We start from the raw sequence: 25148 nt of genomic DNA, 5'->3' as shown, positions 1-25148 counted from the left end.
TAATCTACAATTTGATTTTGTTCTCTCACATTGAGAGAATAGAAAAAAAGGAAATGTTAAAATGTAACGTTGTTACGCAGATGCAATATAGTGAAGCTAAACTCAACGTGTTAGGAAATTTTGCCAAGGTTTTCTGTAAGATTTCGTGTCTTTTATTTTATTTTAAAAAGTAACATTATCACTTGAACAACCATGGCTGGCAGTTTTCGACAAATAATGGTCAAATACGCCGCAAACCAGCGCTTACTAAACCTCTTTGATAAGGTAAGTTGTATTTCTAACAAAAATAAATTCTAAGTTATATTAATTTATTTTAAATTGACAGGGTGGCAGCAGCCATGTTGCTTGCAGACGGTGGCTTAACCTTCAAGAATATCAAAGTAAAAAGTTGATGGAAAATTTTGATGTGAATGTCCAACGATTTAAAGTTGTTGAATCAGCAGCCGATGCAAAAAATGCAGCTCAACATATACGTTAGTGTTAATTTAAATACATTTTTAATTTTATTCAAGCATGACTAATTATAGTTTTGTTTAAGTACATTATTGTACTATGTTTTTTTACTGCTGGTGTAGCAAAAGGCGTTGTCTTATAGCCATAGGTTCCCTAGTTCAAAGCTCAAGGCTGCTACCATTGTCACTGCATTTTCCCATTGTTGCTCTAACCCAGTGGTCACTATGGTTTATGCATATCAGCAATCAACATTGCATGCTTAGTAACTTACAAGCAGGCATGAGCTGCATTAAACCACAGCACAATGCACATTCATATTACAACTTTAAATTGGCCCGCCAGGTAAAAAGAATGAGTAGGCCCAATCATTGTTGCCACTTGTCAATTTTCGTCAACAGTTTTTGATCTTTAAAACATTAATAAAAAAAGTTAATGTCACTGTAGCATAGCCTGCCTTTTTACCAGAGTTTAGGAGTTCAAGACTTATCGTAAGTGTGTGTGTTGTTGGGCAAGACACTTAATGACAATTGCTCCAACCCCTATATAATGATTGTTGTTGCATTGTTGTGAGTGGGTAGACCAATGTTTCATTTATAAAATTCATTACTTACAATATATGAATGTTGACACCATCGCATAAGTACAAGGCACAACCATGTTATAACTTTAAATTGGTCCAATAAGTTAAAACAATTTATTACTTTTAAACAATACCAATAAAATAGATGAACTTTATTACTTATCGTATATTACAGTTGACACGAATGCAAAAGAGCTTGTTGTGAAAGCAATGATACTTGCTGGAGGTCGGGGAAAAGGAAAATTCTCAAGTGGTTTGCAGGGAGGAGTTCATTTAACCACTGATCCTACAAAAGTATCGGATCTCTGCAAAGATATGTTGGGTTATAATCTCGTCACCAAACAAACTTCTGCCGAAGGAGTTACTGTTAAAAAGGTAGTGAAATGTCTGTGTGTCAAATTTAACCACACAAAAAACAATTCTATATATATATATGTATATATTTATATATATATATTAAAAGTGTAACGCTAAGGATAAAACAATATAACATATGTATAGTAGGGTTAGGGGAGATGAGACACCTTTGCAGACAAAGATCATTCAAAAAATTCTTAAACCGCCTACCATATGCAAACAAATCCCATAGACCGTTGTTAATTGTTTGAATAAAACATGATCAGGATATTTGGATATTATGTGCTAAAGGTGTCCCATCTTCCCCCACCCTACTATATGAAAAAAATAAATGCTTCTATACCAATAGATAATGGTGGCAGAAGCATTAGACATCACGCGTGAAACTTACTTTGCGATTCTAATGGATCGAAGTTATATGGGGCCTGTGATGGTTGGAAGTCCAGCTGGGGGAATGGATATTGAAGAGGTTGCAGAAAAAACTCCACATCTAATATTTAAGGTCAGAGTTTTTTGGCAAAATGCTTATATGATATTTTCAATAGACAATTTCATCAATAAAAGTTTTGAATAAATAAATACATAATTTACAAAAAAACCGCAAAACATGATTAAATCTCAAAAGCATTTATCAACAATATTTTTAATAAAATTTCAATAATATTGTTTTTTTCAGGATCCCATAGACATTGATAAGGGTATTCAGGAATCTCAAGCAATAAAAATGGCTGAGAACTTAGGTTTTACCGGCGAGAAACTACAAAAAGCTGCAGAACAAATCACGAAACTTTACAAACTTTTCATCAGTGTGGATGCGACTCAAGTTGAGATAAATCCATTGGGAGAAACGCCAGATGGAGATGGTAGTTTAAATTTATAAAATAGTTCCATGTATTTGTATAATATATATATCCTATATATATATGCACCCCTAAATACACATATAGTACTGTGGGGTAAATGGGACACCTTTAGCACATAATATCTAAATATCCTGAACAGTCTATAGAAGTCATTAGGAAACAGTTTTATAATTTTTGAATGTTCTTTATTTACTACCAAATGGGATGAGAAAAATATTAAACACTTAAACAGTTCTGTTTTCATTTTCAGTCGTTTGCTTTGATGCAAAAGTGAATTTCGATGACAACGCCGAGTTCAGGCAGAAGGAAATTTTCCTGATGGATGACAAGAGTGAGAGTGATCCTAAGGAAGTGGTGGCGGAGGAAAATGGGCTGAGTTATATTTCTATGGATGGAAACATTGCTTGTCTTGGTAAAACATGTTGTAGTCGTGACCTTTGTTTGTTTTATTAGGTTGTATAACATTTGTGATCTATAAAATTGTGGTTGTTGTGAATTTTATGTTCTGTTCAGAATTTCACAGATTTATTACAACTTGCATAAATGGGCATTAACACATGTTCTATATTCTATACTTGTGTGTGCAATTTGGTAAAAAGGTTATTTAAACATAATATACTAACGCCTAATTTGGTCATTGTTCATCCTAAAGGGAGTCAAATTTTTACCTTTGAATTGTTGGTATACCATACCATTTTTGTCGAATTCTTGCAACAAACCATACACTTTAATTAAAACTACCATTATAGACGTATGTGTCCTTGGGCAAGACACTTGTCCAAATTATCAGCCATACATAAAAAAATGAAAAAATCCCAAAAATAATCACCCACAAAGTAACATACATGGTAACTTCTAAGCTGGCATAAGGTGTATGAACATCTGTGTTATAACTACTGTCGTTTCAGCCACGCGAAGATAAAGTTACATTCATTAATAACTCTATAACTATATTTCTTTAGTAAATGGAGCAGGTCTTGCCATGGCAACCATGGATATCATCCAACACTGTGGCGGACGACCCGCCAACTTCCTTGACTTGGGTGGTGGTGTTCAAGAACATCAAGTCTACCAAGCTTTCAAGATAGTTTTGTCGGATACTAAGGTAACTTGAAACTATTTTTTTTGCTTCTTTTTAAGATTTGGTTGTTTTATAATCTTTATTATATATAAATAGTTTTTCATTCTTTAGTTTTGTCCTTTAATGATAAAAGAAGTCGTTTTTTGTATGTTTTTATTCAGTCCTAATTCCTTAGTATTTTTTTTATTAATTAAATGCAAACCTAGAACCCAGAATGTTTATTTATTGTATATTGATTTTAATAGAAGATTTAAAATGCAACCTATTACTTAAGTCAAATTTACCAAGTGTTACCAATTACTTCACCACACACAGGTTGAAGCTATCCTTGTTAACATTTTTGGTGGTATTGTCGACTGTAAAATAATCGCTAATGGAATAGTGAAAGCTGGTAAAGAACTCAATATATCAATGCCTCTAGTTGTAAGATTGGAGGGTAAGTCATATCATGTACTATTGCACTAGCTTATGTTTCTTTCATTATCTTCTGGCACCCTGACCAGTTGATTAGTGGGTGTGCCTTTTACCAGAGCCAAAGGTAATGGGTTTAAGGCTTGTCGCTGCTACCATTGTGGGCAAAACACTTAAGGGCAATTGCTCCAATCCAGTGGTCACTAATGGGTTATACATAAAAAAACCACCATACATTTTGACCATACATAAAAAAAAACTTAGAAAGTTAAATTTTGCAATTCTTTTGTATTTAAAAGGAGGAAAAAAACATAGAATAAAATTAAGAAATATTTTTTCTCAGGAATGAATGTAAATGAGGCAAAGGAAATTTTAAAAGAAAGTAATCTCCCAATTGTTTCTGCAAATGATTTTGGAGATGCAGCTGAAAAAGTGGTGGCGAGTCTCAAATCCTAATCGTGCCTTTCTTATTCCATTTTTGTCATTTTATTGTGAAAAATGTTTAGGTTTTTAAAAGAATCTCAAACCTAGAATGGACATATTATTTATTAGGCTATGTTTTATTGCATTGAATCATAGTATATACTTTACAATTAAATAAACAAACTGTTCCGTGTATTCTAAAATTTTAGAAGTACTTATTAATTGCACAACATACTGAAATAATTAATCGCATTAAATACATTATCATGTGTGGTATTTTTGTTTTATTAACAAGACATGGAAAATTCTTAGTTCTGTAAATGAATAAAGATCTTTAAAAAATTTCATAAGTCAATGTATTTCAGCTACTTTGTTTGGTGCCTGTAGCGATCGGCTTAACATCAGAAGATATGTGTTGCGATGTTATACGCATGCGCGTAGAATCCAGGGCAAAGTGAACATACAAAATAGATGGTATGGTGGGGGGAGATGGGAGACCTTTACATTTTATTTTCTCGTACTATTAGATATGCAACAAAGAACAGAGTTATAGAACCGTAGCCTTACGCGCCCATAGACCCTTGTAAAATGTTTAAAAGTCGATGAGGATATTTAAATGTTATGTGATAAAGGTATCCCGTCTTCCCCCTCTCTATTATATGAGTTTATAAACTATTATAAATAAATAGTTTTTACATTAGAAGTCAAGATATGGTTAAACCAGCGGCGTGATATATTTGTTCCGACCGTTGAATTTGTACCCAGCACTTGGAAAAATAACAAAGACATAATTAACTCGACGATGGTGAGATTAAATGTAAAACTGGTCGCCATGTGGCCCATTCCCTGCCGTACGACCTAACATGTATAAAAAAACGATTAAATTTGCGCCTAAAGGATAATTCCAAATTGCAAACGTCAAAATGTTAAACCGACCGCCATCTAATCCTTAAAGCTAATCAGTCAGATCGCCCACGTGACTGGCGCCTCGCACCAGCTTAAAAAAATTAATATTTTATGGTGGGGGGATATTGGGCATCCTTTTATTCCATTTTCTCGTGATATTTTAGTAAACAAAGAATATTCAAATAGTTATAAAACTATATCCTCACGACTTCCATAGACCGTTGTTATTTGTTTGTTTAAAATGCGATTAGGATATTTGAATATTATGCGCTAAAGGTGTCCGGTCTGACCCCACAGAACTTCAAATAAAAATGTATCTTCGTCTTAATCAATTATTTTATAATTGGGCGTGCTCATTCATTAGAGCACGGCCCTCTTTTTTTCATATTTATTTAATTTTAAGTTGGAAAATTTTGCTGGTAAAATTGTCGCAAATTTGCCGTTGCGAACATTAATATTTAAAACATAAAACTCCGCCGCTATAAAAAACCCCCACTAAAATTGTATATTTTGTGTTTATAGGCAAGTTGATTTTGCTGACGGCAAATCTGTCAGAATGACAAGAGTTGCTCCGAGTTCATGTAGCTGCTGAAATGGCAAAGATACGGTATACGACTTTTGCGAATAAGAACAGTGTGGGTGTTTACAGGCAGTGAGGTGTTTTTTTTTTGCTGAGTAAATGGTGTATAAATGCTACTACGAAGAGAAGGAAATGAATGTATACATATACAGTTAAATAAAAAATATAAAACATAATTGAAAGTAAAATGTGCGTAACCTTATTTAGATACACAACTTCATTAATAATAATAAGTGTATAAAAGATGGTTGTATTGTTTGAATAATTAATGATGACAACACAACTTGATAATGTCTTTATTATGTTGTCTAACCGTCAGTTCATGTTAAAATGACGAAACTGACTTTCGTAAAAAAAAACTATGAATAATTTATTTTTGCTTTTTAAAGCATGTATAGCTTATATATGAAATGCATCATCAGATCTGTATATAGTCCTAATTAGACAGAACAGCTTGTAAGAAGAAATATTTGCTCAAGTTTAGGCTTTGGTTTTTTTCTCCAAATTTGGGCAAATTCACCAAACTATAAAAGAATAGATTTCTGTTTTAATATGGCTGTTATTAAGACATGAATATATAGATAAATATATATATTGGTAAAAACTTGTCAATCTGGCATTTAACCAGTTTACCTGTTGTTAATCAATGTTATTAGTTTCCGTGAAAATCGTAGCAAAAGCCTTGTTTACAAATTAATGCAAAAAAATAATAAAATAAACTTGTCTTATCCTGAACGTACTGAAATTTTGGTCACAATAAACAATCTTACGAATTCTTACCACTATGTTATATTGAATATTTGCTAACCCCTAAATGAAACAACCAACCACCAACCCTTATAGCTTCTGCCCCCTAACTACCAACCTCTAACACTTTCCACCTGTCTAATCTGTAATGTATTGGAGGATTCTTTACCAGTTCCAGATTTCAAACATTAAGCAATCGCAGGGTGTATGCAGAGGTAGTTGAGTAAGTAAAGAACTTGTGATATATTTAGTGGATTTTTGTTCCACAAAGAAATATTCCCATCATGAGTTCGAGTTTTCTACATATTGGTGATGTTATCTCACTTTACGCTGAAGGGTCAGGCTCAAACTCTGTGTGTGGATTCATATCAACTTTGGGGTGAGCATTTTCTCATGTCATATTTATTAATCGTAAATTTTTTCCAGTTTTTCAATAGGCGACATGCTTTTTTACAGTTTTTTTATGTCTTATTTTTTCACGTTTTTCTCATAAGCATCATGCTCATGCCTTTCAACTTTTAACAACATTCTGGGTGGCATAGTTAAAATGCAGTTATATTTATTTTGAAATAAAAAAAAACTTGATTAATGTGGCAAATGCAATATATTTTGACTCTACCTGTTTGTATATACACCTAACAGTAATTTTTAAATGTGTTGTATGGTTTAGAACTGGGTGCTAAGACATGTAATGTCACTTCCTGAATTAGATATAGTAGGGTTGGGGAAGATGGGACACTTTTAGCACATAATAACCAAACATCCTGATTGTGTTAAACAATTAACAACTGTCTATAGGAATCGTGAGGTTACAGTTTTATAAATTATTGAATGTTTTTTGTTTACTAGGCTACTAAATGGGACGAGAAAATAGAGTTAAAAAGTGTCCCATCTGCCCCCACCCTACTCTATGTTGCATACATTTCTTTTTGCCTTTGAACTTTAAGTGCATATCATATTTACTGTTGTACATTCCTCCATCCATATATTGCTAATTGATTATTTTCAATTCCAGACTTGTTGATGACAGATGCGTTGTTCAACCAGAAGCAGGAAATTTACAAAATCCTCCAAAAAAATTCAGAGGTTTGTATTAAGACCTGTAGTAACTATGTATACCTATGCCAGTTCATTGTAAAAAAATACACCATTTCGCTGTTAATTTCTATCTTTTTGCTATATAAATTAAAATGACTTTGTGAATATAACTAAATAGATAAACAACAAATTAAAAAATACATTTTTTTGGCTATGTATAATGTTTTTTGTTGTTGTTTTAGATTGTCTTTTCAAGATATGTCCCATGAACCGATATAATGCACAGAAACAATTTTGGAAAACAATCAAGTCTGGTGCAACCAGAATTGCTGATGCTGTTATAATGAAAAGACTCCAGGTAAAAACAATGTTTTTTATATAAAACATTTGGTACAAAATTTAAAATTTTAAATTACTACACTTTTCACAGATTTATTAACTTAATTCAATGCCAAATTATTCCAGTTGGTACAAAAGCAGTTTCAATTTACTGTTTGTTTTACAATAAATAAAAATTAAAATAAAACAGTTGTATTTTCTGTTGCTGTTACTTTTTTAAAATTATTTGTTTTTAATATGTAAATATACATTAGAATTTGAGTGTAATAAAAATGGTACACAAGAAAAAAAAATGAAGCATTATAAATTTCTTATTTGCTTAACTAGGGAATAGTTGTTCCCGTTCTGCTGTGCTTTTTCCCAACTAAACTAGTTGCAATCGGATTTATATTTAGCTTTTTTAGTCAATTGACTAAAACTTAACCAGTTGATTGGCACTGTCTAACTTCTGTAATAAGTAACCAAAGGATTTTAGTCGGCCGATTTAACATAAAAATATACCGACTAAATTTTGGTCAGACGGCTAAACTTGCACAGTAACCATAGAGACCCAGATCATCTAACTGTGTCTAACTGTAGGTAGATTTACCCTTATTAATTAGCTATGTAAAATTATTCCTTATCTTCAAGTATAAGCATGAAATTCCAAGACCTATAATAGATTAGACAGGCCTATAAATTGGGTTATGTAAATATTTGTTCTCCACATGAGGCTTATAAATTGTTTTATTGTTTTCTGATTTTGGGCGTTTTTTATTACTAACTTAGTGTAATATATTTTAGGTTTGTTACAATATATATCTTATGTTTCAACCTAGTTAAAAACTATATTTGCCATTAAAAATATACAAAGTCATTTAAATTAATCTCATTTCACCAGGAATCTGCTGGTGTTGAAAAAGAACAAAATGAAAGGGAAAATCAAAAGTTATTGGGACAAGTTGTTAAATATGGAAGTGTGGTTCAATTACTTCATCTTAAATCAAATAAGTAAGAATCCATTTTTGAAAAATCTCTTTTACTTTTTATAAGCCTACGTCATATTTCTAAGGTTAAGGAATCTTAAAGGGAAATTTTCCCAAATTTGCAAAGCTTTTTTTTAAAAATGGCAGCTTTTTCGAACCGGCTTAAATAAGAAAAGAGTTAAATATTGTGATACACTTTCGTACACAGGCCCACTTTTGGGTCAATTTTCAGACCTAAAACTACAATTTCTTTTGGATATTAAAACTTCTGTTGTAAATTTGTATTAACGATTGTTATTTTTTCTAATCTTTCACCAGATTTCTGACAGTGAATAAAAGATTACCAGCTTTGCTTGAAAAGAATGCAATGCGAGTTTCACTTGATCCTGATGGAAACGAAGGCTCCTGGTTTTATATTCAATTATTTTATAAGCTGCGTTCAACTGGTGATAATGTGAGTTTTTGTATAAAACAACCTTCAGTGAAACTGAATCTTGTTTTTTTTCATATTTATATATAGTGGGGTGGGGGAAATGGGACACCTTTAGCACATAAAATCCAAATATCATTATTTATTTTAACAACAGTCTATGGAAGCCGTGAGGACACGGTTTTATAATTCTTTAATTTTATTTGTTTACTACCAAATAGGCCAAGAAAATAAAATGAAAAGGTGTCCCATATTTCCCCACTCTACTCTCTATAAAGATTTATTATATATATAAACATAATTCTTTTTTCAAGGTGGTGATAGGAGACAAAGTTGTTATAATGCCAGTAAATGCAGGCCAACCATTACATGCAAGCAAATGTGAGTTAGCTGATAACCCGGGGTGTAAAGAAGTCAACTCTGTTAGTTGTAATACAAGCTGGAAGATTGTGTTGTTTATGTCATGGGAGGATGACAGGTGGCAATTTTAAACCATCATTTTTAAACTATATATATTTTTAAAATATATGCATACTTATATTTATAAAAAAAAATTTTTTTGAAAAATTGAATTCCAAATATGAATCAGTATCACATCACAATATGTGTACTATGACCTCTTTAAATAATTTTCCCATGAATCATACCCTTTGTATAATAGGAAGGCAAAGAAATAATTTTTATTAATTTATGTTTGGTTCTTACTCTTATAAATGTATCACTAAAATTTGTTACTAAAAATATGTAAAACCTACATTTTTCTAAAGAGATATAAAATATTCATAAAACATTAATTTTAAAATATATGAAACAACAAAATACATAAAACACCTCTGTTGACTATTGCTGATATATATACACATCCTGTGCAAATTATTCATCCATAATTTATTCTCATAACAGGAAAGATGTGTTAAAGGGTGGGGATGTGGTGAGACTGTTTCATGCTGAACAGGAGAAATTCTTGACTTGTGATGAATATAGAAGTAGTCTCCATGTTTTCCTGCGTACCACAGGCCGCATGTCAGCCACATCTGCCACAAGCTCAAAAGCACTGTGGGAAATTGAGGTAGGAAATCGAAAATTCCCTTTAAATCAGTCGTTCTACTTTTAAAAACTGTGTAGTCATACTTTTAAAGATAAAAGTTTATGGCGTGTGAAAGCATGAACTTTTTTCTATGAAGAACTTTTGGGGAGTTATGTGCTAGTATTATTAGCTTTTAACTGGTCAATAGGCTGATAATTGCACTATCACTACTATATAGTGTTTATTTTATGACATTTATGTGATATATTAAATCATATAGCCTATTCATTTGTACTGGGTACTCAGGATACCCTAATTTTTTCTAGGGTAAACAGGCAAACCTTGCATACCCATGTTAGGCGCCCATGATCATAACATCAACTTATATATTCCAGGTGGTTCAAAAAGACCCCTGTCAGGGTGGTGCAGGACATTGGAACAATCTGTTCCGCTTTAAACACCTTGCGTCAGGAGATTACTTAGCTGCAAAGGTTCGAAAATTACTATTTTTTCCGTTTGTTGATGTTTGTTTGCAGAAGTTTGTTTGCGAAATTTATAACTTAGCATGATCTGTTGGGTTTTCAGACAGTTTCCACCCACTGGAAGTGTGTTGGCGTGTTTTATGTTTGTATTTTGTGCATGTGAGGACAAATCTATCTATAAATACAAAGCTTTTAAATTTTAACAATACTGATGTTTATGTAAACATTGAACTGTAATATGTTCAATTAAGGTCAACCATTTCGTTTTTTATGTTTATATTATCTTTACTTAAACTAAGTGGCTTTCAATGTGGGACAACATATTAGATAAGCTTATTGGACATGTTTATATTATATTTCATAACGGATGGCTTTCAATAAATGATTGCATCCTGTTGATCGGCCAGATTGTTTCCCATGATTCATTGAGCTTAATTCAAATATCCTAATTGAGACCCAGACAGTGAGAACATGCACACATTGGCTGCAGTTTTAATAATAAATCCACAAAAAGTTTACATTTTTTTTTTAATTTTATAAATTTGTAAAAAGTTGATAATTTAAATATATAGCACATATTTTTTTTATAATTTCACAAATTGTGTGGGAAAAGTAAATCGATACCAGTTTTAGCAATCGCTGTATAGAATTTAAATACAGGTTAATCAAATGTACTATGAATGTAAACAACAATGATAATAAACATCTGTTTTGATAAACTGCTAATAAAAAACGCACTGAAGCGATAGGCACCAAAATTTTGCTGATGTTAATATTTATCAAAAACCCACATTGAGAAAGCTGTAAATCTGGATCCAGGACGATACTGAATGGGACACAAGACACAACATAGACCCATTTTTAGATGGATTTGTGTCGCCAGCTTCTTTTTCCACATCTGCGGCCTTCTCATCCACTTCCCCAAGGCCGTACCTCAGCAGTCAAACCAGATCTTTATCTGGTTCCAGTCAGGTGCACGGAAATGCCTTGTTGTACCGCCTTGTTTTAACGCAAATGTCATTCCTATTATTTTGTGCATGATGCGAATTTTGCTTGTGGGTATGGTGGATCCTGCTATGGCAGATAACTGTAACAAGCCGCATGCTTCTTAACAGGAAGTGACTGTTTACGCTCCGCATGCAGATTACTTACACTATCGAAACTACATTTTTAACACTTCAGCATAACTTCATTAACATAGTTTAATTAATTCTTTGGGTGAAACGCTTAAGCTTAAACGCTTTTAAATAATTCTTTAAAAAAAAATCGTAACAGCTTTGTATAACATATTGAAAAAATGTAGGAGCATTTTTGCTACAAGTCTAATTCATGTTGCAGCATTAAGACTTACATAAGCTGAAAACACTATATGTATTACAAAATGTTGTTTCTTGTGTAATTTCCAGATTTCATAATTAAACTTTGGTGAATAGGTCGTTGTTCCTCATGTCAGTCCCAATTTTGCAATTACTTCTACGCATGCATGCTGGTCGTGTTTGTTGCATTTATGTTTTCACTTTCATTGATTTTTTGAGCCTTAGTAACTCTTGATGCTCAATTCATTACCTTTTAGCATTGTTTAACCCACTCGGGAATCGTCACTTTAATTGTTAACATTGCAGATGGCTGAGAGCGATAACGGAGGAAGTTCCGAGAAGGAGTCGGCACGCTCTCGTAACAGGGCTCCACCTGGTGGTATGTCGTTCTGCCTCGTAGCAACGGGAGACTCAAGTTGTGTCAGGTAAGTCTTTGTCAAAGACAAATAAAGACAAAAAAACAAGCAAAAATTTGATCGTTTGTGGTTTCAACTGTTATCATATTTTTAATAACATGTTGTCAAATTTTTAATTGACTTAGTATGTAAGACTTTTGAATAACATTTTTGTTTTATTTGTTTTTAACTGTATTTTTAACAATAAAATTATATTGTATTTTTAAATGCATTTTTAAAATTTCATTTTTATTCGCGTTTTATATGCATTTTTAACGTTAAAATCTTTATTTTTTATTTAGTTCAATTTTTGAGCTCGATCCAACTTCATTTACAAAATCTGACGCTCTTGTTCCTTCCAACTCGTACGTTCGATTAAAACATCTATGCACCGATACATGGGTGCATTCCACTATGATACCTATCGACAAGGAGGAAGACAGACCTGTCATGTTAAAGGTAGATTTTGTTTTTTAAAAAAATTTTTTTTTAATCGGTAAAAAAATTTTTTTTATTAAATATATACCTTTTTTGTAATTTTTAGTATCTTGTATAAAAAATTGAATTAAAAGTTTTATTAAATCACAAAAAATCTTGATTGCAAAAAATGGATAAGAGTTTAAATAGATTGTGTAACTGGATTTTATTTAATTTTTTTGGTTAAAATGCTTCAGACTGTACTTTTAAAGATTCAATCATGTTTTGCAGTTCTTTTTGTAAAATATTTATTTAGTTCTGTGGTTAGTCCTTTCCTTAACACCAGATGTGAACACAATATATAGAATATGAGTTACTACCATTTGAATAGACTCCGTGCGAAGTAAGATAGCAATTATATAGCCTAACAGCTCAAAACAATTGCTGTCTTTTACTTCTGGGAAGCTTTAATGGAGCTTTAGCTTCACGCTTCCATGATTTTTAAGGCTTGTAATTTACTGTGTTTACGTTGGTTTTAGATAGACTTTTTAGGTTAAGTGAAATTTTTGTATTCTTTTTTTTTGTTGAATGTTGGGTGATTTTTTTGTATTCTACGTGGTCTTACAGCGTGACACATAAAGAAAACACCCAGCAATTTGATTTAAATACCTGCACTTTAAATATGCATCTCATTCATCATTTCAAATATGAATCACAATGTATACTATACAACTTTATTCAAAGTATTATTAAAATTACTGATGCTAATGTATTATGTCCATAATATTGCTAAATAAAATTCTATGAATATAGATTGGGACATGTAAATACAAGGAAGATAAAGAGGCGTTCGCCATCGTGAATGTAAATGTTGAGGAAGTGCGTGATCTTGATTTTGCCAATGATTCCAGCAAAGTGTTGGCTGACTGTGCTAAGAACATGGAGAAGAAAAAGATAACGGTCATTGAAAGAAGGTAGCAACTTTGTTTTATGTTTCATAATGTATATTTCTTACAGTGAGGGGGTGTCATTGTCTAGTTAAATGTCAAAATCAGTTAACTCATAAAATCAAATCATGTGGCACAAGCACTTAAAACCCATATTAAGAATTTGCTAATTTAACGTTTGAACCCACATTTTACGCAAGTTTTTTGTGTTTGTATCTTAAATAATCTATATTCCTCACACTACAACATGAGGTTGATATTTTTCATTGTTAAATGTCTTGAATTTGTGCCTAAAATTAGGATTTAGCAACTTTATATTAAACATGACAGTTTAAAAGTAAAAAATGTACCAAAAAAATATTTGTTATTAAAAAAAAAATAGATTTGTGATCAAACTTCTGGAAGATTTGATCTTCTTCGTGGCTCGGCAGCCTAGAGGAGCAATGGATGCCTTGGATGTGATGGTTGTGGATCCAGATCGAGAGCGTCAGAAACTTCTTCGGGAGCAAAATATTTTAAAACAAGTTTTCAAAATATTGCAGGTAATTTATTAGAATAATTAATAGTTTTAGGGTGCTTGTTATTAAAAAAAAAGAAATGAAAAATAATAATAAAAAAACAACAACAATGTTTATAAAAAATAATTAGTACTTTGGGAGTGTATATGCTCTGAGATTTAGGCCAGAGTTTTTCTATTTCGTAATAATCACTTTTAAATTAAAAGCATTTATATGAAAAGTTTACAATTCGTTTATTTTAATTAACTATTTCCCAAACAGGCACCTTTCAAAGACAGTGGTGATGGTGCATTACTACATTTGGACGAATTACGAGATAAAAAGAACATTCATTATCAACACATGCTCAAGTTATGTTACCGACTATTAAGACACTCTACACAAGACTACAGGAAAAACCAGGTCAGTAATCAATATCTACTTAAGCAATGCTTGGTTCTAATGATAGTTTAAGCTGTATACAGTTTGCAAAACTTGTACACGTCATTTGTGACTTTAGTTTTCCAAGTATTAACACCAAACTAAACTAATAACCTGCATGCTTCTTGTAACTATACAACCATCTTTCTATTCTTCTAATTTTCCTCTTAATTCAACAACAAACACACGAACCAGTGTACTATGTGTTGCACACTTAGTTAACCTGATGTAATTACAGACAATAGTGAATATTTTTTACAAGTGTTGCTGCTAGCCATAATATAAATCTAAATTTTTTTGTGAAAATTTTTTCCACCAAAGTTTGACATCTTATTCAATTTACATACGTCGGTATAAGTGTTTTTTTTTAGCAATCTTTACTGTTAAAAAATGTTTTTTACCCTGTTTTGGATTTAAAGCACCTTTTAATAACTTCCAATTGAATAACTGCTGTACAAAACACAATTATATTAACATACCATGTGTATTGAGTAATGGCATATATAGGCATTTTTGCTATGGCATGATAACATGCAATTATGCATATATTGATATTATACTGTCAAGAGATGGGTTTCCGAACCATTACCCTTAAATGGGCTATCCGGGTGTTGGGGTAATGGGCCAAATCTGGCTTAAATCATGGCCTTGACAAGGACCTTACCCTTAAAGAATAGAATACTCGTAAAGTTACATACGTGGTAACTCGTAAGCAGGTACGAGATGTACGAAACAGAACGCCCGAATATAATAAAATTTGTTGATCTTAATCATTATTATTATTTACCAATAGGAATACATCGCCAAGTCATTTGGATTGATGCAGCAACAGATCGGACATGATATTTTAGCTGAGGACACGATAACGGCGTTGCTACATAATAATCGGAAGTTATTAGAACAACATATTACTGGGACCGAGATTGAAACGTTTGTGGCTTTGGTTCGTAAGAACAGAGAGCCAAGGTAAAGATAGTGGTGTTTGGTGTACGCTGATGTTTAATCAATAATATTTATAACACCATCTGTTAATACACAAGAATCTGGTGCTATGAAATATGTAACACACAAAAATCAGGTCTACCAATTGTAATAAAAAATATATATTTCGCCTGAATGGCATCGTCAGTCTGTTTTTCAAATATGCTATTTGCAAATTTCTTTTCGCAAGATTCGTCTAACTATATGAGCACTAGATCCGGTTCAGATTAGGGAAATGTTTTACAGTTACATCTGTTAATACATGTCTTTTTTCAGTCAAACTCTGACAGTTTTAAGCCACTAAATTAAATCTAAAAAACTCCCAACTCTCAATTACTAACTTAACCATAGATTTAGGAATATCCTTTTTTGCTCTTTACTTTAACTGTTAAATTTGACGCTTGAAACTGTGAGTCTACTTTATCATTAAAGTCGTACTTTTAAATATGGATGGGACCTGGGTTTGGCCAGAGTTGGCCTGTTACCCTCAAATTGATCCCCTACTGTTTGTTTAAGAAATATGACCATAAAAACAGTATTCGTAAAGTACCATATATTTAAACAGATTTTTATATTTTATTTAAAAAATAATATTGCCATTTATTTTTAGATTCCTTGATTACCTTGCTGATTTGTGCGTGACAAACAAACAAGCCATTCCCAAAACTCAGGAACTTATCTGCCGTAATATACTGGCTTTAAAGAATAAAGATATTCTGATTGAAACCAAGTAATATATTTATGTTTTTTTCTACTTGTTTTAAAATATTTTTATTTGCATTTGAAAAACTAAATTTTAAATGTGGCGTTGGGCAAACTGGTTAGCCCGCCTGCCTGTAACCCAGAGGTAATGGGTTCAAGCCTTGTTGCTGCTACCATTGCGGGCGTATGTGGGCAAAAAACTTACCGGTAATTGTGCCATACATAAACAAACCCCGAAAAAAAATATTCACTCACAAAGTAACATACTTGGCAACTGGTAAGCTAACACGAGATGTATGAACACCCATGTTATAACGAATGTCGTTTTTTTGGCCTTGCGAGGATAAAGTAAGTTACATTCATTCATTCATTCAAATATATTTTTAATAGACTTGGCATAGATGAAACTGGGGAGGAAGTTGTTATGTTAAGTTATGGAGATGGAAAAGCTGTGGAGAAAAGCATCCGACATCTTGCGCAATCTAATAATGTTGATGACAAGACAGTACTCACGTATTACAGGTAAATTATACAATATTAGTCAGCTTGTGGATGGATTTGTGTATTGTGTTTTAATAACACTGTTATCACTAAGATAAATATACAGTAGGGTGGGGGAAGATAGAACATCTTTTAACTCTGTTTTCTCGTCTCATTTAGTAGTAGTAAACAATGGACATTCAAAAAAATTATAAAACCATATCCTCACGACTCCCATAGGCTCTGTTCTAATTGTTTGAAACATGATTAGTTTGGATATTATGTACTAGAGGTGTCTCGTCTTCTCCCACCCTAGACCCTACTATAAATGAATTATCACTGTCATCAGAAATCTGCTAAATAAGTGAAATTTATTATTACAACAGTACTATAAGAATAGGTAATATGAGTTCTGAGTTGCAGTAATTGACTTAAATCTCTAGGGGTTTCTAAATTAATTGAAGTGTTTAGACTTATCTAGAAGTTCATTATACTTTGTTACGCATATTATTGAGATTTACTTTCAGGAATATTATTTTATACTTTATTCTATATGGGTGAGGTCCCGCAGAGTAGCAAATAATGATTTTCACTGTTTATTTTTAGACACCAGTTAGATTTGTTCAGCAAGATGTGTCTCGACCGTCAATACCTTGCTATTAACCCGATATCTGAAGAACTGACGATTCCTATTATCCTTAAATGCATGGCTGACACACAACTACCGTATGATCTGCGTGCTTCCTTTGTTCAGGTTATTTACATTATATTTTATATAGTTACATTATATTGAATTTAGTTACTTACATATATTGTATACATAGGAAGGTTATGTTTCTTTACATTTTTTTGTATATGGTTATCTTTATGGTATACTAATACTCCCATATACATGTACTCACACTACATGTATATGGTAGTATTAGAAAAAAAACAATTTTATTTATATAGTAGAGTGGGGGAAGATGGGACACCTTTTCATTGTATTTTCTCGCCCCGTTTGGTAGTAAACAAAGAACATTCAAAGAATTATTAAATTGTATCCTCACGACTCTTATAGACCGTTGTTAATTGTTTAAAACATGATCAGGATATTTGGATGTTCTGTGCTAAAGGTGTTCCATCTTCCCCCACAGTTACATTATATTGTATATAGTTATTCACATTTTATTGTATTTAATTTGTATATAGTTACTTGCATAATGTTGTACATGGGTAATTACTTTGTAATGTGTTTGGTTATTTACATGAAATCATTTGTTTATTTATTCAGTAAAATGAAACATCAATTAGCAATTATCTGTAATTAGCAATTAACATAAATAAACAGTGTGCACTAAAACAGTGTACAAGCAAAACCTAAAAGCATATTTTGTTAATTTGTGAAATTATAATCGAAAAATAACATTTAATATGGGAAACATAAAGAACATATTGCGTGTCGATAAGTGACATTAATTTTATAAAAGTTTAGTTTTGACTAAATAATTTAAAATCTTGCCAAAATAATTTGATTTTTTGCTTGTTTGTGAGAAATAAAATTCGATTTCGTGAGAAATAAAATTCCAGAACAAACTTCGATTTATTACTACGTCTGCATATAAAACACTTTTTCAGTTTTTAAGCCCAATATACAAAAAAGTATATATATATATATAAAAAAATTCAAAAACAATAATTTAGTTTCAGTATATCAATACATGTAAAACAGTTTTCTCGTCCTTTTCACTGCATATTTAACCAAAAAAAAAAAAATATATATACGAAAAAAAAATGCTTAAATAATAATGTTGATTGCAGCTAATGTTACATATGCATGTGGATAAGGAGCCACAAGAACCAGTGATACCTGTACAATATGCAAGGCTGTGGTCAGGAATTCCAAACCAAATCACCATCAATGAGTAAGTTGTTTCATATATAGGCGGGTAGGGGGAAGATGGGACACTTGTAGCACACAATATCCAAATTTTCTGATCGTGTTTTAAACAATTAACAATGGTCTATGGCAGTCGTCAGGATATTGTTATATAGATTTTTGAAATTTTCTTGTTTATTACTAAATGGGATAAGAAAATAGGATAAAAAGGTGTCCCATCTTTCCCACCTAAATATATAAATAAAACCATTCATTTTCTTTTCTAATACTATAGTGAAGGTAAAATTAATAAAAACAAGAAAAAAGAAGCTATAAATATGTAATGAGTTTACTGAATTACATCATAAGTTGTTTACATTTATTTTAATTATTGTTTTGCATTTTTTTCTAGTTACGACAACGACGCTGGCAGACATGGGTTTGAAAAATTTGTTCCCACAATGCAGTTCGTGGAGGAATATCTTAATAGTTTTGTAAATAACGCTTGGGTGTTCAAGAATAAAAAGGAAAATAAATTAACTTTCGAAGTAAGTTAATATTAAATTCAAAACCTGTTTTTTAAATATATTTTCTTTAAATATAAATAAAGCAATTTTAATATCTTTATTGTGTTTTCCTTTTGTATATTCCTAATTTACATATATCTATTTTTGTATCTTTTTTGTGTATGTAGATCATATTTAAATTACATGTGTTTTTATAACTCTTTCCTACATAATGTGGGCTACATTATTCAATTTGGACTTCATTTTTGTCTGTTGCCTATTTTTAGCACCAGGTCCTTACTGTATTTCATAATTTTTATTACATAAAAATTGTCCAACTTTATAAGCACCAAAATCACGATTAAATTCACAGAAATTACCACACTTACACACATGGGCACCAAACCTGGGGTGGCAGGGTGGGCATGCATACCCCACACATTTTGTACAAGGCATTAATCAGTAAACATATCACAACCATTAAGTTAAATTTGTTTCACAGGATTGTGTGTCTAACTATCCCTGCCTCCCCTGTGTTTATAAAAGTTTGGCGCCTATGCTTAAACATATTTCAATTTATATTATCAAACTATATTCCTAATTTTTGCTGCTAAAGGAAAGTAATGAAGCTAAATCAAACTTTAGCTACCAGGTAACTAATATATATATTACATTTTCACTTATTTTTATAAAAAGTTCGGATGTGATTTTATTTGTTTACATAATATAGTAAAGTAACTTTTAAGTAATATCACTGAAAATATTATATTTTTTCCATAATTTGAAACATTACTGAATAACTTTATATAGCTATTTTTAGCATCTAACACAAGTAAAGTAATTGAATCACAATATCCAATAGTTTTTACATTCTATTCCATATGGGTAAGGTCCTACTAAAACACACATCACAAGACTTGTGTTTTATGCCAGAATTGGTCCATTACACCAACACAACACCCAATAGTCAAATGGTAAACGAGATAATATTTCCTAGGTGGTAAACCTTGCGAGACATCTCATCTATTTCGGCTTCTACAGCTTTGCAGACTTGTTAAGTTTAAACCGTACCTTGCTACAAATACTTGACTGTGTGAACGGAGTGCCGACCCATCTTTTTAATGGAAGAATTGCGAATAACGGTGAATGTTTGTTTCTGATATCATTTTTTTAGGACTGTCTTGTAATTTTTCAATTGTTTTCGGGGAATATTTTTGTCTTTTTTTTTCAAACTAAAAAACTTTTATTCTTTTTTGGTACTTAAAATTTATTAACTGTTAACGAGGTTTTTAAAAAAGTTTTCTTTTGTTTTATTGTTTATTCTACAAGAAATTTGTATTTTTAGATAAAATTAACATGTTGTTAATAAATATTTCTACAATAAACAGATCTTCTGTCAAGTTTATTTTGTGCCAAATTTTAACTTTAATATTAAAAAAAAGTTTATCAAATTAACTTAAAAAACGTTTTAATTTTTGGCACAACAGTTTAAATAGCACCCCATTATTGTTTTATTACTTAATTTCTCTATTTATGTTTCTTATATATTTCTGTTAATCTTACCAAATTATATTTTCCAGTTAACCAAAGCACGGATGCTGTTAGCCGAGGCGTTGGAAATATCGGGCTTCTGGTGAGCAGCATGACACTTGGTGGGGCCCTTGCACCACAAAATGGCGGAACTGAAACCAGCACAGCAAGTTCATCACCTGCTACACTTAACGTTAACTCACACGATGAATACGTGCTCGAAACTAAACTGAAAATTATTGAAATATTACATGTGAGTGAAAGATATTGATACAGTAGGTTATTCTAACACATTTTTAGGGAAAATTTGTTTTGGGTAAATTACTACTACTGAAGGCATTCTGAACTTTGAAATATTGGTTCGTCACTTTTGTAACTTCTTGATTATTTTTTGTGTTTTTATACTGCCTGAAACTTTGTGACAACTAACAAGTTGAGCATAGTTAAAACTGAATTTAAATAATTGTTGTAGCAGAATAGGGCATTGAACCTGTATCCCCTGCTCCATAGGTTGACAATTTTTTATTAATTTACAAATTAAAAATTTTAATAATTTACAATTTTAAGTTTTATTTTCTTCCGCCCACAGTTTATCCTCGATGTGAGGTTAGATTATCGGATCTCAAGTTTATTATCCATATTTAAACGAGAGTTTGATGAAAATAATGGGAAGCAACAAGAATCTTCACAATCTCAATCTTCTGAAGTTTCAACTTCATCTGCTGCTCCTGTTGAAGGTATGGATGACATTTTTTTATAAACTTTTTTTTTGTATAATTTTTTTTTTTTTTTACACATTTTTTTGTATTCATATAGTAGGGTGGGGGAAGATGGGGCACTTTTTCAGTTCATTTTCTCGTCGCATTTGGTAGTAAACAAAGAACATTTAACGAATTATTAAACGTATCTTTATGACTTCCACAGACCTTTGTTAAATGTTTAAAATACGATCAGGATATTTGGATATTATGTGCTAAAGGTGTCTCGCCTTTTTTTGTGAATGTTTGATTAAGAGTATTAAACTTTTGAAGTACTAAACAACGACTAAGCGTAAAAAATGCAAGGTGCAGAATTTTTTTTCTATTTTAAAGGTTCTTTAAAAAAATGACCCTTTTTGAGAAAAAAATTGTTTTTTTTTCAAGGTTCAACACCACTTATCAACCTTGGAGTAATTTCGGCGAAATCTGAAGGAATATTTGATGGATCTGTTGAGAGTAATGATCTTGATCTGGATGAAGATGGAGGTCGGATGTTCCTTCGTGTCCTTCTTAATCTAGTGATGCACGATTATCCTCCACTAGTCTCCGGATCGCTTCAGCTGCTCTTCCGACATTTCAGCCAGAGACAAGAAGTGCTGGGAGCATTTAAAAATGTAACAATTTCTTTCATACAGTTTTTCATACATTTTTTTGTACAAGTTTTCATACATTTTAAATAGTTTTCCAAGAGTTTTATCCTTTTAAATACTTTTCCGACTTTTTTTTCCATGAGACTATATTATTTAACTCCAAAAATTTAAAACAACAGTTTCCAAAATTTTCCCCATAAAAAATAACACTTTTTATGCGTTTGTTAAAATTACAAATTTTTTAGGTTCAACTCCTAGTAACTAAAGACGAGCACGAGAATTACACAGAAATCAAACGAAATCTTGACCAACTACGTTTGCTCGTTGAAAAGAGCGAATTATGGGTGTGGAAGGGTAAAGCATCGAACCCAGCATCTCACGAAAACCCACGAGAAAACTCGACAGGGAGCATAACGGAGACAATCACCCCTATTGTAAGTTATATAGTTTTACAGAATGGTTTTCGAAATTTTTAAAACTTTTTTAAATTTTTTTGAACGCGCAATTCTTTCTATACACCATGCAAGTTGCATTAATTCCCCACCATTGCAATCCATAGTAGGACAGAAAGAGTGTATAGACACATAACATCTCGTTCTTTCTCTTTATTTCATTTTACACCACACATCCACGAACAACGAGCAGGGCGACATTTGTATTTTACCTCCGAGAATTCTTCGTAACCGTAGTAACTTGCGGAAAAATAGCGTAAGTTAACCCCCCACGCCACATGCATGTGCTCCATCATTAATTTGTAACCACACAACAACAGCAGCTTTTCATTAATCTATTTCACCATACATTATATATATATATACATATATATAATATATAAGAAAATAATTTTCCAATTAACACTGAATTGCAAATTTTAATTACAAAGCGTAAATAAAGCTTTTTATTTAATTTAACCATATCAACTTGTATTGCAAGGTTTGGATATTATAATAAATAAGAAATATAGTAGGTTGGGGATGGAGGGAACACCTTTTTGCAAATAATATCCAAATATCTTTATTTATTTTAACAACTGTCTATGGAAGTCGTGAGGATACCATTATATAATTCTTTGAATGCTCTTTGTTTACTACCAAATGGAAAATGAAAGAAAAGGTGTCTCATTTTCCCCACCCTGCTATATAATACTTTACTATAACATAACCCTATGCTTCAAATAAATACTGTAATATTAATTTTTTTTTTAAATAATTTAAAGCAAAATAAACTTTGACTGTTTAATGTATATGCTGGCCGCTTTTTGTACTTCCATTTAAAGTATATATAATTATATCATGCATGTATATCACTGTAGTAACACCAGCCATGCATGTGCATTCACAATTAATTAAATGTTCTATGAATGTTAGGATAAGATAAAAATTACTAATTAAAAACAAAGTTTTAATAAAAAATAAAATTTAAAAAACTAATTTCAGTATTTTGTGGCGTTTTATGTATAAATTTGGGCATTTTTGATAAATTAAACCTGCCAAAGTCTTGAGAATTTATAGTTTAGTGTTAGAGGCTGCTTATTTATTCCTGACAAGTGCCCCCCACCCCACCAAGGCAGATCAATGCTCATGGGCTAGTTCGTCTTTGGATTGATAACTTCAAAGTCCTAATTTACTGACTGTAATATAGGCATTATGCGTTTAAACAATATATTGGTTCTTATTTTTGATTAAAATTTGCGAGCAGTGGCGCAACCAAAGAGTGGGGGTTTCGGGGTCGCCAAGAACCCCCTTTAAATAAGAAGTTGGGGGGGGGGTGGGGGTGTTGGTTAAGGGCTTGTGCCACTGGCAGCAGGTGTTGTTGTCTTTAAAAAGGGCTACAATCATAAAAAAAAGTTAAAAAAATAGCTTAGGGGTATTGTAAGAGTAATGGATTGAAATGTGGGTTTGGTCTTGTCAATATAATATCTCATCAATCACTGTATTAGTTTCCAAGTCGAGATGAAAGTGTGGATTTTGGGAACAATCCTGCAAACCCTAATCGACCTTCAATCAAGTCTTCTTCATTCAAGAATTATAAAACAATTAAAGAGGTGATTATGTTGTATTTATAAGATTTAGTATATAGTAAGGTGGGGGAAGATGAAAAACCTTTTCATTCAGGTTTCTCGTCCCATTTGGTGGTAGGCAAAAAAACTTACAAGGAAATAAAAAATGTAGCTTGACGGCTCCTTTAGCTGCTGTTTCTTACAATTTAGGTTCACTCTGATGGATATATAAAAGTGAAAATATTAATTTCTTTGAGATTTTAGTTTAAAGGTAAAGCTTTGTTTTAATAAGAAATCAACAATCTATACAAAGAGTATTCATAGTAGGGTAGGGGAAAATGGGACACCTTTAGCACATAGTATCTAAATATCCTATTGTGTTTTAAACAATTAACAACGGTCTACGGGAGTTGTTATATAATTCTTAAAATTTTTTTTTGTTTACTACCAAAAGGACGAGAAAATAGAATGAAAAGGTGTCTCATCTTCCCCCACCCTACTATACAGCTTTATTTTATGTCAAAAACTGTTTAACAAAAAGAAATATTTATTTTAGATACTGGTCAAACTTGCAAGTCTATGTGTTGATGAGTCAAATAAAAAACCTCGTAAAGAACAACAACGATTGTTACGTAACATGGGAGCTCATGGAGCGGTGTTAGATTTATTGAGGGTATGTGTATGTTTGTGTGGTGTATAAAACATTAGAGTTTACATATAAGAAATAAACTGTATCACATTTCATCGTTTAGTTAAAACGCTCCTGACTGTACACAATCTTTTGCATTTTTTGGAACTAATCATTTAAACTTGCGTTGTCTTTTTAAACCCTTTAAAAATCTTTGGTCTAAATGATAAAAATAGAAAAGCAAATTATTATATGTATAAACTACGTTATTACAGCTTCACCCATTACATTTCTCTTCACCATTTTTCTTCTTTGTTTCTGGCCAATTTTTTCCAAGCAAACCATTTTACCAAGGAAATACTCTAATATACAGTTAAAGCAGTAGCAAATTTTTAGTTTAATTAATTAAAATATATAATTT

The 25148-nt window shown here is 31.7% G+C and overlaps 2 protein-coding genes across 12 annotated transcripts in view; both read left to right on the top strand.

Moving 5' to 3' along the window:
• The first annotated feature begins 61 nt into the window (after nt 1-61).
• On the top strand, nt 62-4444 carry LOC149732686 (succinate--CoA ligase [GDP-forming] subunit beta, mitochondrial-like). The gene is made up of 9 exons (XM_089883243.1): nt 62-264; nt 326-473; nt 1209-1408; nt 1740-1892; nt 2067-2253; nt 2504-2665; nt 3216-3358; nt 3650-3770; nt 4089-4444. Exons 1-9 carry the CDS (start codon nt 193-195, stop codon nt 4199-4201), a joined length of 1299 nt encoding a protein of 432 aa, XP_089739369.1. The 5' UTR covers nt 62-192; the 3' UTR covers nt 4202-4444.
• A 1196-nt stretch (nt 4445-5640) lies between these two features.
• Nucleotides 5641-25148, top strand: part of LOC149732685 (inositol 1,4,5-trisphosphate-gated calcium channel ITPR1-like) — a 38184-nt gene continuing 18676 nt past the window's right edge. For 5 of the 11 annotated variants that reach the window (XM_089883224.1, XM_089883223.1, XM_089883219.1 and 2 more), the window contains exons 1-29: nt 5642-6780; nt 7417-7487; nt 7682-7797; nt 8659-8768; nt 9062-9197; nt 9488-9651; nt 10077-10242; nt 10596-10691; nt 11502-11654; nt 12305-12423; nt 12696-12852; nt 13624-13784; nt 14140-14299; nt 14537-14677; nt 15489-15661; nt 16287-16406; nt 16769-16900; nt 17465-17612; nt 18659-18762; nt 19129-19264; nt 19839-19874; nt 20220-20364; nt 20803-21005; nt 21342-21489; nt 21895-22124; nt 22346-22534; nt 22746-22808; nt 24040-24144; nt 24656-24772. In XM_089883224.1, the coding sequence (XP_089739350.1) occupies nt 6686-6780; nt 7417-7487; nt 7682-7797; nt 8659-8768; nt 9062-9197; nt 9488-9651; nt 10077-10242; nt 10596-10691; nt 11502-11654; nt 12305-12423; nt 12696-12852; nt 13624-13784; nt 14140-14299; nt 14537-14677; nt 15489-15661; nt 16287-16406; nt 16769-16900; nt 17465-17612; nt 18659-18762; nt 19129-19264; nt 19839-19874; nt 20220-20364; nt 20803-21005; nt 21342-21489; nt 21895-22124; nt 22346-22534; nt 22746-22808; nt 24040-24144; nt 24656-24772 (3894 nt within the window). In that variant the 5' untranslated portion in view covers nt 5642-6685. Of the gene's footprint in view, nt 6781-7416; nt 7488-7681; nt 7798-8658; nt 8769-9061; nt 9198-9487; nt 9652-10076; nt 10243-10595; nt 10692-11501; nt 11655-12304; nt 12424-12695; nt 12853-13623; nt 13785-14139; nt 14300-14536; nt 14678-15488; nt 15662-16286; nt 16407-16768; nt 16901-17464; nt 17613-18658; nt 18763-19128; nt 19265-19838; nt 19875-20219; nt 20365-20802; nt 21006-21341; nt 21490-21894; nt 22125-22345; nt 22535-22745; nt 22809-24039; nt 24145-24655; nt 24773-25148 lie in introns of all 11 variants that reach the window. The other 6 variants (XM_089883218.1, XM_089883226.1, XM_089883220.1 and 3 more) reach the window with 6 other exon arrangements.

Source organism: Ciona robusta, chromosome 8 (assembly GCF_009617815.1).
Source record: "Ciona robusta chromosome 8, ASM961781v2".
Classification (NCBI taxonomy): domain Eukaryota; kingdom Metazoa; phylum Chordata; class Ascidiacea; order Phlebobranchia; family Cionidae; genus Ciona; species Ciona robusta.
The sequence above is the reverse complement of the archived record's forward strand: the minus strand, read 5'-3'. Positions and strand labels throughout refer to the sequence as shown.

Coding starts and splice junctions, on each gene's coding strand:
- LOC149732686 (XM_089883243.1), top strand. CDS start 193: ATGGCTGGCAGTTTTCGACAAATAATGGTCAAATACGCCGCAAACCAG. Junction 265..325: donor TACTAAACCTCTTTGATAAG/GTAAGTTGTATT, acceptor TTAAATTGACAG/GGTGGCAGCAGCCATGTTGC. Junction 474..1,208: donor AAATGCAGCTCAACATATAC/GTTAGTGTTAAT, acceptor CGTATATTACAG/TTGACACGAATGCAAAAGAG.